General features: G+C 42.4%; 1 protein-coding gene across 8 annotated transcripts in view; it reads left to right on the forward strand.

Annotated features, from left to right (window-relative positions):
- The window catches only part of LOC138680452 (scaffold attachment factor B2-like), a 702,355-nt gene that overhangs the window by 599,130 nt on the left and 87,598 nt on the right, over positions 1 to 15,627 (forward strand). For 6 of the 8 annotated variants that reach the window (XR_011321619.1, XM_069767880.1, XM_069767877.1 and 3 more), the window contains exon 17: positions 990 to 1,045. The exons of the other annotated variants lie outside the window; for them this stretch is intronic. Coding sequence is in view for 5 of the 6 variants with exons in the window: in XM_069767880.1 (XP_069623981.1) it covers positions 990 to 1,045 (56 nt within the window). In the remaining variant the exon portion in view is untranslated. The remainder of the gene's footprint in view (positions 1 to 989; positions 1,046 to 15,627) is intronic. 8 annotated transcript variants of the gene reach the window in all.

Consider the following 15,627-nt stretch of genomic DNA (forward strand, 5'->3'; position numbering starts at 1 on the left):
ATAGGGGTTAAATAGAGAGAGATATATTATGCTTTGATATTTTTCCACTCGAAAAACAATATTTTAGGGAAATTAATTTATTGCGTCGCTATATACTGAAAGCTGTAACTTTTTTTTTTGTTGTTGCCGAATGAGCCATATTAGGGCTTGTTTTTTTGTGGGACAGTTTGGCGTTTTCACATATATAATTTTATTTTACATGTGTCTTTTTGATTGCTTTTTAGTAACTTTTTTGTGTCACTATGATGAAAAAGCAACATTTTTGGCATGTTTGTGTGTTTTTTTTGTTTTTTTTTACGGTGTTCACCAAACTGAATAAATAACATGTCAGTTTTATAGAGAGGGTCATTGTGCATATGGTGTTACCAATTATGTGTACTTTTTCTTCTCACAAATGCATTTTGAGTGGCAAAACATACTTTCGGGATTTGTTAGCTTTTGGGGTGTTTTTTTTTTTTTTTTTTTTTACCTATTTTTACTTTTTTCTTTCACTTTTTGTTATTTTTTCACTGTGGACATGTATTTTTATTTTGATCACTGGACTCCTACATACAGCAGTGCATGAGAGCAGTCAATGTCTCACTGACTGTACCTGTGAGACTCGGCTTTTTGCTGGATCTCACAGGCCACCATACTCTGGGGTGATAACATGACCTCAGGGTACCATGGTAACCATCTGGAAACGGTCGCAAAACTGTCTCTGGCCGATACTCCAGGATGTCAGCTGTCGCATACAGCAGACACCTGTGGAAATTTCTGCTTGGAGGCGCTATTCTCTTAATCCTCATCGCCGTTAAAAAGTAACGATGAGCAATAAGTAACCTGAATGACTGCCATTAAAAGGCGTATCGGCAGTCGTTAAAGGGTTATTGGATATCAAGACAACCTAATATATGTGTGTGTTTAGCAAAATATAGGAATTTCCCGCAATAAATTATAATTCTTTTGCTCCTAATAATCTTGTAACTTAATGTCTTTTATTTACCTAGAGACGGACGTGACTGGGGAGATCATGGTCGTAAGATGGAAGAACGTGCCAGACCTGGTAGTTTAAAAAAAAAAAAAAAAAATCTGTAATTGCAGTATGCCGTGTTTTACAGCAGTGTTTCTCATCTCCAGTTCTCACATACCCTCAACAGGTTTTATTCCATATAAATAGAATTGAGGGGGGAAAAAGGAACGACGTTACAGTATATTCTTATAAGACACTGTTCTCAAGCAGTGTGGTGGTGGTGTTTTTTTTTCTGCGTTTTTGGTGAATTAAACTGTATTAACCCCTTAATCCCATATGACGTACTATCCTGTCGAGGTGGGGTGGGCCCGTATGCCCACCGACAGGATAGTACGTCATAGCGATCAGCCGCGCTCACGGGGGGAGCGTGGCCGGGTGTCAGCTGACTATCACAGCTGACATCCGGCACTATGTGCCAGGAGCGCTCACAGACCACTCCCGGCACATTAACCCCCGGAACACTGCGATCAAACATGATCGCAGCGTTCTGGCAGTACAGGGAAGCATCGCGCAGGGAGATGATCGGTACAAGGCGATCCAAAATGGCCGCGGGGCTATTTCCTGGTCCTGCAGGGAGGTGGCTTACCAAGTGCCTGCTCAGAGCAGGCCCTGGTAAGCCAGGAGCAGGGCACGTCAGATCGCTGATCTGACACAGTTCTCTGCAAAGTGTCAGATCCAAATGGTGCGCCTTCCCTTCCTGGGACAAAGTAAAAAAAAAAAAAATTTAGATGTGTAAAAAAAAAAAATAAACAAATTCCTAAATAATGAAAAAAAAAAATATTGTTCCCATAAATACATTTCTTTATCTAAAATAATAAAAAAACAAAAGTACACAATTAGTATCGCTGCGTCTGTAATGACCCGACCTATAAAACTGCCCCAATAGTTAACCCCTTCAGTGAACACCGTAAAAAAAAAGCCTAAAAACAACGCTTTATTAACATACCGTCAAACAAAAAGTGGAATAACACGCGATCAAAAAAGCGGATATAAACATGGTACCGCTGAAAATGTCATCTTGTCCCGCAAAAAACAAACCGCCATACAGCATCATCAGCGAAAAAATAAAAAAAGCTATAGTCCTCAGAATAAAGCGATGGAAAAATAATTATTTTATAATAATAATCTTTATTTTTTTTTATGTAGCTAACATATTCAGCAGCGCTTTACAGTTTTGCACACATTATCATCACTGTCCCCGATGGGGCTCACAATCTAGAATCCCTATCAGTATGTCTTTGGAATGTGGGAGGAAACCGGAGTGCCCGGAGGAAACCCACGCAAACACGGAGAGAACATACAAACTCTTTGCAGATGTCGTCCTGGGTGGGTTTAGAACCCAGGACCCCAGCGCTGCAAGGCTGCAGTGCTAACCACTGCGCCATCGTGCTGTTATTTTTTCTATAAAATAGTTTTTATCGTATAAAAGCACCAAAACATAAAAAAATGATATAAAGGAGGTATCGCTGTAATCTTACTGACCCGAAGAATAAAACTGCTTTATTAATTTTACCAAACGCGGAACGGTATAAACGCCCCTTCCCCCCCCCCCCCCCCTCCCATCCCAGAAAAAAAAAAAATCATGAATAGCTGTTTTTTTGGTCATAATGCCTCACAAAAATCGGAATAAAAAGCGATCAAAAAATGTCATGTGCCCCGAAAATGTTACCAATAAAAACGACAACTCGTCCCGCAAAAAGCAAGAGCTCACATGACTCTGGACCACAATATGGAAAAAATATAGCTCTCAAAATGTAGACACGCAAAAACTATTTTTTGCAATAAAAAGCGTCTTTTAGTGTGTGACAGCTGCCAATCATAAAAATCCACTAAAAAAACACTATAAATAGTTATTCAAACCCCCTTTCATGACCCCCTTAGTTAGGGAAAAATATTAAAATTTAAAAAATGTATTTATTTCCATTTTCCCGTTAGGGTTGGGGCTAGGGTTGGGGCTAGGGTTAGGGCAAGGGCTAGGGTTAGGGCAAGGGTTGGGGCTAGGGTTAGGGTTGGGGCTAAAGTTGGTTAGGGTTTGGATTACATTTACGGTTGTGATTAGGGTTGGGATTACGGGTTACCATTGGGATTAGGGTTAGCGGCGTGTTTGGATTAGGGTTTCAATTAGAATTGGGGGTTTCCACTGTTTCGGCACATGAGGGGATCTCTAAACGCGACATGGCGTCCGATCTCAATTCCAGCCAATTCTGCGTTGAAAAAGTAAAACAGTGCTCACTCCCTTCCGAGCTCTCCCGTGCGCCCAAACAGGACTTTACCCCAACATATGGGGTATCTGCATACTCGGGACAATTTGGACAACAACTTGTGAGGTCCAAGTTCTCTTCTCACCCTTGGGAAAATTAAAATTTGGGGGGCAAAAGTAATTTCTGTGGGAAAAAAAGATTTTTTGTTTTCACGGCTCTGCGTTATAAACTGTAGTGAAACACTTGGGGGTTCAAAGTTCTCACAACTCATCTAGATAAGTTCCTTGGGAGGTCTCGTTTCCAATATGGGGTCACTTGTGGGGGGGTTCTACTGTTTAGGTACATCAGGAGCTCCGCAAATGCAATGTGACACCTGCAGACCATTCCATCTAAGTCTGCATTCCAGATGGCGCTCCTTCCCTTCCGATCTCTGTCATGCGCCCAAACATATAGGGTATCGGTGTACTCAGGACTAATTGGATAACTTTTGGGGTCCTGTTACCCTTTGGAAAATACAAAACTGGGGGCTAAAAAATAATTTTTGTGAAAAAAAAAAATTATTTTCACGGCTCTGCATTATAAACTGTAGTGAAACACTTGGAGGTTCAAAGCTCTCAAAAAACAACTAGATAAGTTACTTAGGGGGTCTACTTTCCAAAATGGTGTCACTTTTGGGGGGTTTCCACTGTTTAGGCACACCAGGGACTCTCCAAACGAGACATGGCGTCCTATCTCAATTCCAGACAATTTTGCATTGAAAAGTCAAATGGCACTCCTTCCCTTCTGAGCTCTGCCATGCGCCCAAATAATGGTTTACTCCCACATATGGGGTATCGGCGTACTCAGGACAAATGGCACAACAACTTTTGTGGGCAAGGTTCTTCTCTTACCCTGCGAAAAGGTCATATTTGTGAAAAAATATGATTTTTTATTTTTACGGCTCTGCATTATAAACTTCTGTGAAGCACTTGGTGGGTCAAAGTGCTCACCACACATCCAGATAAGTTCCTTAGGGGGTCTAGTTTCCAAAATGGTGTCACTTTTGAGGGGTTTCAATGTTTAGGCACATCAGGGGCTCTCCTGTTATGATTTGGTAATTCAGTACCACAATGGACATAGAAGTCAGAGCACATACAGTGATCTGACAATAACCCAAAAACATAGAACGAGCTCTGAGACGTGGGAACTCTGCTGACCGCAATCCCTAATCCTCTCCAACCACACTAGAGGCAGCCGTGGATTGCGCCTAACGCTCCCTATGCAACTCGGCACAGCCTGAGAAACTAGCTAGCCTGAAGATAGAAAATAAGCCTACCTTGCCTCAGAGAAATACCCCAAAGGAAAAGGCAGCCCCCACATATAATGACTGAGAGTAAGATGAAGAGACAAACGTAGAGATGAAATAGATTTAGCAAAGTAAGGCCTGACTTTCTGAACAGAGCGAGGATAGGAAAGGTAACTATGCGGTCAACACAAAACCCTACAAACAACCACGCAAAGGGGGCAAAAAGACCCTCCTTACCATCTAACGGCACAGAGGTACACCCTCTGCGTCCCAGAGCTTCCAGCAAGCAAGAAAAACCAAACATGCAAGCTGGACAGAAACAACAGCAAACAAAATAACAAAAGCGGAACTTAGCTATGCATACCGCCAAATGGTGCACAGAGTTACGCTCACGCAAGCGTCGACCGATCTGAATGGCCAAAGACAGACTCATTCAGACCAGCAGGCATAGGAAATCCCACCATGACATCCTTAAGGGCTTCAGAGAGACCCTTTCTGAAGATAGCTGCGAGCGCACCTTCATTCCACTGAGTGAGCACAGACCACTTTCTAAATTTCTGACAATATACCTCTATCTCATCCTGACCCTGACACAGAGTAAGTAAATTTTTCTCTGCCTGATCCACCGAATTAGGTTCATCGTACAGCAATCCGAGCGCCAGGAAAAACGCATCAATATTACATAATGCAGGATCTCCTGGCGCAAGAGAAAATGCCCAGTCCTGAGGGTCGCCACGTAAAAAAGAAATAATGATCCTGACTTGTTGAACTGGGTCACCAGAGGAGCGAGGTTTCAAAGCCAGGAATAGTTTACAATTATTTTTGAAACTCAGAAATTTAGTTCTATCTCCAAAAAACAAATCAGGAATAGGAATTCTTGGTTCTAACATAGAATTCTGAACCACAAAGTCTTGAATATCTTGTACTCTTGCCGTGAGCTGATCCACACATGAAGACAGACCTTTAATGTCCATCGCTACGCCTGTGTCCTGAACCACCCAAATGTCTAGGGGGGAAAAAAAGGCAAAACACAGTGCAGAGAAAATAAAATGGTCTCAGAACTTCTTTTTTCCCTCTATTGAGAATCATTAGTACTTTTGGCCTCCAGTACTGTTATGATTTGGTAATTCAGTACCACAATGGACATAGAAGTCAGAGCACATACAGTGATCTGACAATAACCCAAAAACATAGAACGAGCTCTGAGACGTGGGAACTCTGCTGACCGCAATCCCTAATCCTGTCCAACCACACTAGAGGCAGCCGTGGATTGCGCCTAACGCTCCCTATGCAACTCGGCACAGCCTGAGAAACTAGCTAGCCTGAAGATAGAAAATAAGCCTACCTTGCCTCAGAGAAATACCCCAAAGGAAAAGGCAGCCCCCACATATAATGACTGTGAGTAAGATGAAGAGACAAACGTAGAGATGAAATAGATTTAGCAAAGTGAGGCCCGACTTTCTGAACAGAGCGAGGATAGGAAAGGTAACTTTGCGGTCAACACAAAACCCTACAAACAACCACGCAAAGGGGGCAAAAAGACCCTCCGTACCGTCTAACGGCACGGAGGTACACCCTCTGCGTCCCAGAGCTTCCAGCAAGCAAGAAAAACCAAATATGCAAGCTGGACAGAAAAAACAGCAAACAAAATAACAAAAGTGGAACTTAGCTATGCAGAGCAGCAGGCCACAGGAACGATCCAGGAGGAAACAAGTCCAATATTAGAACATTGACTGAAGGCCAGGATCAAAGCACTAGGTGGAGTTAAATAGAGCAGCACCTAACGACTTCACCACATCACCTGAGGAAGGAAACTCAGAAGCCGCAGTACCACTTTCCTCCACCAACGGAAGCTCATAGAGAGAATCAGCCGAAGTAACACTTGTGACCACAGGAGGGAGCTCTGCCACAGAATTCACAACACTCTCCAAACGCAACATGGCGTCCCATCTCAATTCCAGCCAATTTTGCATTGAAAAGTCAAATGGCACTCCTTCCCTTCTGAGCTCTGCCATGCGCCCAAACAGTGGTTTACTCCCACATATGGAGTATCAGCGTACTCAGAACAAATTGTACAACAACTTTTGGGGTCCATTTTCTCCTGTTACCTGTGGTAAAATAAAACAAATTGGAGCGGAATTAAATTTTCTGTGAAAAAAATTTTTTTTTAAACATTTCAAACATTCCCGGGAAACACCTGAAGGGTTAATAAACATCTTGAATGTGGTTTTCTTTCCAAAGATTTTATTTGGATTTTAAAATAACAGGCAAGAAAAGGGAATAAGGGCGGGATAGGACGGTGGGAGGGGAGGATGGGGGTAATAAGGGGGAGGGGAAGGAAGGGAGGGGCATAGGAAAAAAAAGCAATGCAACATTATAACAGTGATATGCACTTATAGGGTACATAATGTCCAGGTCATAAGGTTTAAACGAAGCAACTGCGAACCAACGCATAGACAAATTAAGGCCAATCATATGTGAGCAAATATTTAACAAGGATTGTACCGTTAGATGCATGGAATATACAATTAAATGGTATTGCACCTAGAATTTGGTGGTGAGGGAAATTAAGTAATGGGGGACTGAAAGGCCTTGTCCCATTTGTTGCATTTTTTGTAAAATCTTGCAAACTGATTGCTAATCAAAGCAAATTTTAGTTCATGTGATCTGTGTTGCTGGACTAGATGTAGGATAGCCTCTGGATTTGGGAGTATTTTGTTTTTCCAGTGGAAAGTGATGAGATTTTTTGCTACAAGACAAAGATGAATAAAAATGGGTTGGAGTGCCAAGTCTAGTTCGTCCAGGTTAAGGGAAACAAGGGCCATTTGAGGGGTGAGGGTTAAAGTTTTGTTATAGAGTTTGTTGAGAGTGGTAGAGATCCAAGACCAGACTATTTTGACTCTAGGACATTCCCAAAGCATATGTAAAAGGTCTCCCTTGAAGCCGCAGTCTCTCCAGCAAAGGGGTGAGGATGAGTTTGAAGGACCGAAGTGTGCTAATTTTGCCGGGGTAAGGTACCAATTACTAATAGTTTTAAAGTATGTTTCTTGAAGTGGGAATGAGATTGTGGAGTTGTACGTTTTGGAGAGAGCTTCTTCCCATTGCTCAGGAGAGAAGGTGGATTTTAAGGTTTTTTCCCAGGTGATCATATAAGGGCTTTTTGACAGACTATCGTCATCGTTGAAAGAGTCATAGAGAAAACCATGACTCCAGAAGATTTTATGGTGAGGATTGAGTAAGACTTTTATTGAGGAGTGTGTAAAGTTCATTTTTGAATTAAGAAAAGCGAGGACATTATCTTTTAAGAGGATGAATTCTAAAAATAAAAGGAGTGAGGAACGTTAAAGTTTTTCCTCAGGGATGAAAAGTCTAAGAAATTGGAGCCGTTGTGGATATCTCCCAATTTTGTGATTTTAAATTCTGGCCAAATTGTAGTGAGGGTTATATTAGAGAGGCTAAAAATAAGAGTAAGGGGTATGTTTTTAAGAATGGAGAATTTGTGTGTCCGTCTGCTTGGTTTGGAGAATTTACGCCAGGCTTGGGCAATGGCCTGGAATAGAGGGTGAGCGTTGAAGTTAGGAAGATGGTTTGAGATTGCTTGAGTGATGATATTACTTAACTGTTTGCCATTATTTAAAAATAATTCCAAGTCAAACCAGGCCGGAGGTTCACGTTGGGATATCCAATGGACACTTTGTTTAATCAGAAGGGTTTGATAATGGGCAATAATGTTAGGAAGGCCCATCCCACCATTCCCTTTCTTCCTATATAATGATGATGAAGAAGTCCTAGCTTTTTTTCCTCCCCACAAGAAGGTTTTGAACAAGGTTTGGATATTTGTTATTAGTATGACCGGGATGGGCAGAGGGAGACATCGGAGAACATATAGAATTTTTGGAAGGATATGTGTTTTAAGGATATAATTTTTTCCCCACCAAGAGAGATTTTTTTCTTTAGAGATTAAGCAGTCTTTGCTTATTGAATCTGTCAAATTTCTCAGATTTATCTTCACCATGAGGTGGAGATTGTTAGAGAGAGTAATACCTAGGTAAGGAATCTCTCTGTTGCACCAGTTAAGGGATGTTTTATCCTTTATTACATCCGTTTGTTTAGTGTCAAGATTAAGGGGAAGGATATTCGATTTTGACTGGTTGATTTTGTAGTTGGATAAATCTGAGAACTTGTCCAGCTCACTAAAAACCTCAGATGAAGAGTTTTGGGGGTCAGTTAAAGTCAAAATGATATAATTTGCGAATAGGCTTATTTTGTGTTCCTTGTGTTGGGTATGGATACCTTTAATTTTGGCATTGCTACGAATGTGTTCGGCTAGGGGTTCAAGGGCCAAGTTGAAAAGTAGGGGTGATAGGGGGCACCCCTGCCTAGTGCCATTTGAGATAGTAAAGGGGTTTGAGATATGGTTGTTGGAGGTTATTTTTGCGCTTGGGTTTGAGTATAGTGCCATAATAGTAGTTACTAGTTTTTGATTTAATCCAAATTTGAGAAGAGTGTGTCTAAGGAAGTCCCAATTTATGCGGCCAAAGGCCTTCTCGGCATCAAGTGATATTAAAGTTGTTGGGGTTTTTGTTGAATTGGCGTACCTGATGGCGTTTATCAATCTCCTTGTGGCGTCTGCGGGTTGTCTCCCATGTGTAAATCCCATTTGGTCGTTGGCCAGGAGAAACGGGAGAAAATTACTCAACCTGTTGGCTAATATTTTGGAGAACAGTTTTATGTCTGTGTTGATGAGGGAAATGGGGCGATAATTGGTCAATAGTTCAGGGTCACCTTTAGGGTCTGTTTCCACGATCAGGAAACGCTGCGTGTCTGACGCTGCATAGAGCCGCAGCGTCAGACACGCAGCATCCAGATGTTACAGCATAGTGGAGGGGATTTAATGAAATCCCGTCTCCACTATGCGTGGTAACACGCACGCGGCGACCCTGCGACTCCGGACATGCTGCGCGTCTTTTCAGATCGCAGCATGTCCGTAAATCTTGCGGCAACGCTGCGTCGCCGCAAGATATAGCACAGGGCCCTATGGTGGGGAGCGATGATGCCGGATGTGTGCTGTGAACACATCCGGCCTCATCGCGTCCCAGAAAGGGGGCGGGGCTACCGCAGAGCGGCTAAGCCGCTCCGGCGATACCGCCGGCCATCCTGAAAGTGGACACACACCCTTAGGTTTCGGGATCAGGACAATCGAGGCCTCAAGCATTTCCTTTGGAAATAACCCCCGGTCTGCGGCGAAGTTGAATACTTCTGCAAGGTGAGGAGATAAGAGTTTACTGAAGGTTTTGTAATATGAATTGTTGAAACCGTCGGCGCCTGGGGATTTGTGAAGGGGGAGTTTAATAGTATCTTCTATTTCAATAGGGGGAAAAGGGGCAGACATAAAGGTCAAGTCGTCGGTTGATAAAGAGGGAAGATTAACGGAGTTGAGGTAATCGTTGATAGCTGACAAGTTGGGTTGGGAAGAGGAAGAAGTTGATTTGAGGTTATATAATTTTTGGTAAAAGTGGGCGAATTCATTAACTATATCTTGGGGGTGGGATAAAATACCGTTTTTGGAGGTGGCTACTATTCTGTTGATTCTATTGTAAATTCTTTTATTCTTTACCCTATTTGACATGAACGAAGTCGGTTTATTTAGTGCGGAGTAATATTTATATTTTGAAGATTTTACTACAGCATCATAAGGCCATGTTCACACGATCCTTTTTTTCTTGCGGAATTGCCGCGATTTTCCCGCTGCGGGTCCGCAGCTGTTTTCCATGCAGGGTACATTACATTGTACCCTATGGAAAACAGGAACTGCTGTGCCCACAATGCGGAAAATCAAAAAAAAAAACGCGCTGAATAGCTGCGGGAAAAAAGAAGTACCATGTCACTTCTTTTTTCGGAGCCGCAGCGGTTCTGCACCCATTGACCTCCATTGTGAGGTAAAACCCGCAGATGAAAAAAATATCTGCGGGTTTTACTGCGGTTTGTGGTGCCGAACCGCTGCAGCAGGAAGTGCGGGGAAGCGGGCGGAAGTGCGTGGGCGGAGTGTGGCTGCCCCCCCCCCCCCCCCCCCGTGCTCCGATCCCGCCCCCCCGTGCTCCAATCCCACCGCCCCGTGCTCCGATGCCCCCCCCCCAGTGCTCCAATGCCCCCTCCGTGCCCTAATCTCCCCCCCTTATACTTACCCGGCGTCCGTCCGGCCGTCTTCTCCCTGGGCGCCGCCATCTTGCAAAATGGCGGGCGCATGCGCAGTGCGGCCGGCAGATTCGTTCCAAAGTGCATTTTGATCACTGAGATAGATTATATCTCAGTGATCAAAATAAAAAAAAATAGTAAATGACACCCCCCCCTTTGTCACCCCCATAGGTAGGGACAATAAAAAAAAATTAAGAATTTTTTTTTTTTTCCACTAAGGTTAGAATAGGGTTAGGGGTAGGGTTAGGGTATTTTCAGCCATTTTAACCCTAAAAAACTTCCTAGAAAACACACAGACTCTGCATAGAACACTACATAAAAAAAAGGATCAAAAAAAGGATCAAAAAACGCATCAAAAAAGGACCAAAAAAAGGACCTGCGTTTTCTGCCAAGAGCTGCAGTTTTTTAAAAAACAGTCCTGAAAAAAAAAGGATGGAAATCAGGAACGTGTGAACATACCCTTAGGAGTGGTGATGAGTGACTTGAGATTTTGTCTCAAAGTCAAGAGTTCAGTTTGGAGAGAGGGGGATTGGGAATGATGGGCTAGTATTTCAGATTCTTTATTGTGGATTTGGGTTTGGACTTCCAAGATTTTCCTTCTATTTTCTTTTTTAATTTTTGACGAAATGTCAATGAAAGTACCTCTGAGTACAGCCTTGTGAGTACACCAATTGTTGAAAGGGTTGGTTGAGGAGGATTTGTTCTCTAGGAAGAATTGGGAAATGGCCTTTTCTATTTTTTGCTTGTGGAAGGTGTCGTGAAGGATGCTGGAGTTACATCTCCACTTATTGGCTTTCTTAAGAGGGGGACCTAATTGAATAAGACTGTGTACTGGTGAATGATCCGAGAAAGGTTTTTTGCCTATAGAGATCTCCTGGAGTCTGGGGAGAGTGAACACGTCTGTAAGGATTAGATCAATCCGGGATGCGGACTGGTGTACGTCTGAAAAGAAAGTGTACTCTCTTGACGACGTATTTAGGCACCTAAAGACGTCGAAAAATTCGTTTTTAAAGATCCACTGATTTTAGGTTATCTGAGGGACTGCGGGGGTGTGAGGAGGAGTCTATAGTGCTATCCGGTGTACAGTCATGGACAAAAATTTTGAGAATGAGACAAATATTAATTTTTCCAAAGTCTACTGCTTCATTTTTTCTAATGGCAATTTGCATATACTCCTGAATGTCAGAGTGATCAGCTTAACAACAATTACTGTACTTGCAAAGTCAATATTTGCCCAGAAAATGAACTTTAACCCCCAAAACACATTTCAACATCATTGCAGTCCTGCCTTAAAAGGAGCAGCTAACATCGTTTTAGTGATTGATCCATTAACACAGGTGTGGGTGTTGATGAGGACAGGGCTGGCGATCAATCAGTCATGACTAAGTAAGAATGACATCACTGGACACTTTAAAAGGAGGCTGGTGCTTGGTATCATTGTTTCTCTTCAGTTAACCATGGTTATCTCTAAAGAAACATGTGCAGCCATCATTGCACTGCACAAAAATGGCCTGACAGGAAAGAGTATCGCAGCTACAAAGATTGCACCTTAGTCAACAATCTATCGCATCATCAAGAACTTCAAGGAGAGAGCTTCCATTGTTGTCAAAAAGGCTCCAGGGCGCCCAAGAAAGACCAGCAAGCGCCAGGACCGTATCTTAAAACTGTTTCAGCTGCGGGATCGGACTACCAGCAGTGCCGAGCTTGGTCAGGAATGGCAGCAGGCTGGTGTGAGTGCTTCTGCACGCACTGTGAGGCGGAGACTCTTTGAGCAAGGCCTGGTTTCAAGGAGGGCAGCAAAGAAGCCACTTCTCTCCAAAAAAAACATCAGGGACCGACTGATATTCTGCAAAAGGTACAGGGAGTGGACTGCTGAGGACTGGGGCAAAGTCATTTTCTCTGATGAATCCCCTTTTCGATTATTTGGGACATCTGGAAAACAGCTTATTCGGAGAAGAAGAGGTGAGCAATACCACCAGTCTTGTCTCATGCCAACTGTAAAGCATCCTGAAACCATTCATGTGTGGGGTTGCTTCTCAGCCAAGGGAATCAGCTCACTCACAGTCTTGCCTAAAAACACAGCCATGAATAAAGAATGGTACCAGAATGTCCTCCAAGAGCAACTTCTCCCAACCGTCCAAGAGCAGTTTGGCGCCCAACAATGCCTTTTCCAGCATGATGGAGCACCTTGCCATAAATCAAAGGTGATAACTAAATGGCTCATGGAACAAAACATAGAGATTTTGGGTCCATGGCCTGGAAACTCCCCAGATCTTAATCCCATTGAGAACTTGTGGTCAATCATCAAGAGACGGGTGGACAAACAAAAACCAACAAATTCTGGCAAAATGCAAGCATTGATTATGCAAGAATGGACTGCTATCAGTCAGGATCTGCAAATATTGACTTGCTGCATTAACTCATTCTAACTGCCAATATAACCTATTGGTACTCATATGATTTCAATTATATTTCTGTATGTGATATAAACATCAGACAAACACTAATAAAAACCAGAGGGCAGCAGATCATGTGAAAATATAATTTTGGTGTCATTCTCAAAACTTTTGGCCATGACTGTAATGTTGAAATCTCCAGCAAGAATTAGTTCACCTTTCCTAACCTTGGAGATGGTTTTCATGAGCTTGTTTAGAAAGCGAATCTGGTGAGGTTGGGGGCATAAAGGTTTACTAGGGTACAGATTTGGTCATTGATTTTGCAGATCAAGATGAGGTATCTACCATTAGTATCTTTATGTTCCTCTATGATTTCAAAAGGAGTTGAAGAACTTATCATAGCGATTACACCTGCTTTTTTTCTGGGGACCACAGGATGTAAAAATGTGGGGGAACTTTTTGTGATAGAGATGTGGGTGGTTGTTAATTATGAACTTTGACTACTGAATGCATGCAATGTCTATGTGTGATCTTTCTAGTTCCCTCCAGAGGGAGAACCTCTTCCATGGGCTATTTAGGCCTTTCACATTGTAGGAGGTGAGTTTGAAACTCATGATGGGTCTAATTTGGATTAGGTGCAGGGATGATCAGTAGAGAGCTTAGTCACTTGGAACCTGGAACAGATGGATACAATGATATAGACTGAACCAATACTTGAATGCAATCGGTGTATATCAGCAAAAGAAGTAACCTCCTCAGCTGCTTGAATGTGGTTTTGAGCACCTTGAGGGGTGCAGTTTTTAGAATGGTGCCACACTTGGTTATTTTCTATCATATAGACCCCTCAAAATGACTTCAAATGTGATGTGGTCCCTAAAAAAAATATTGGTGTTGTAAAAATCAGAAATTGCTGGTCAACTTTTAAACCTTATAACTCCCTAAAAAAAAAAAATTTGGATCCAAAATTGTGCTGATGTAAAGTAGACATGTGGGAAATGTTACTTAAGTATTTTGTGTGACATATCTCTGTGATTTAAGGACATAAAAATTAAAAGTTGGAAAATTGCAAAATTGTAAACATTTTTGTCAAATTTCCGTTTTTTTCATAAATAAACTCGTTATATTGAATACATTTTACCACTATCATGAAGTACAATATGTTACGAGAAAACAATGTCAGAATTGAGTTATAAACTCAAAGGGACAGTGGTCAGAATTGTAAAAATTGGCCCGGTCATTAACATGAAAACCACCCTTGGGGCTTAAGGGGTTAAACATTTACTGTAGACAATTCACACATGTAATCTACAGTTGTAAAAAACACAGCAAAAATAAAGCAAAGACACAAACATGCAAATATAGCAAAATGTGTGTATGATGCAAACTATAGAAAACATTAATTTTTCAAGGATTTACTCAATCACCTACTTGCAAAAATGTATTTTCAAAATACCTTGTGCTAAACCATTTAGTGGAATGTCTCAAGATTTAGATGTTGGTCAGTTGCTTTAGAATGAATATTTGCATTAAATCATTTTGTTTAAAATAAAAAATAAAGTGGTAAGGAGCCTTCACCTCTTACTAGAATGCCACACCTATCCTTGGCTTTATTGCTGGAAACGACCTGCAGTAGTTCTAACTTTAACAGTCAACTATGGACAGTTTTACATACTCCTCCTCGCTAACACATGATTTCACTATTTGTGATGAGCATGTGCCATCTTAAGGTTTGCCCTATAGTCTGGAAATAATGTACACTGTACATGGGCTGAAAGCTGCCAGTCAGTGGTGTGGGTTAAACAGAGCTCATGATCACTAGACTAGCAAACTTGATGCCACGTAGTCATCATCTGCTTCTGATAAAATGGGGATTTTATCAAAACTTCAGTAAGCAGTCCAGCAGGTAACACATCACACTCTCCTCAGCTAGTGGAGCGCGTGCAAGGTCCGGCGGCACTTACTGCCCAGGCGCGGGGGGGTCATTTCCGGGGCGGCGCAGGGTACCTCTGGGTAAACCGGAAGTTGCCTTGCGCCACAGTCTAAAGATAAAATCGTCGGGGAATCTGACACCGCTGCTCAGACAGTGCCACTATGAGTGGAAGAGAGCAGTCGGTGGAGGAAACTCTGCAAACCCCACTGAAAGAAGACCCGCAGGAGCGCCGTCACATGCAGAAGAAAAAGCAAGATTAACCTGTGCAACGCCACAGCTCAGGATCCCAATGCAGCAGAGGCTCTAGTGAATCCAGGAGAAGAACAGGGGTTCAAATGGAGGAGGCATCCCCAAGGCCAGAACCGGTATCTCCCTCACGTTAGGGGGGTAAGTGACCTTCGTGAATGTATATATGCTAAATAGGGGTTTATTGTATTTTCTTAGGAAAAGAAGTGCAAGGAGAAAACCAAAAATAAAGTGTGCCCACTCTGCTTGGCAGATTTACCAGCTACATGGGCAAAAAAGCTCTGTGCCTTATGCATACAGAATACCATAAATGAAGAAACCCCAAGATTTGCATCTGAGCTCAAAGACTTAATAAAAACCCA

The sequence above is a fragment of the Ranitomeya imitator genome, chromosome 1, assembly GCF_032444005.1.
Source record: "Ranitomeya imitator isolate aRanImi1 chromosome 1, aRanImi1.pri, whole genome shotgun sequence".
Taxonomy (NCBI): Eukaryota; Metazoa; Chordata; class Amphibia; order Anura; family Dendrobatidae; genus Ranitomeya; species Ranitomeya imitator.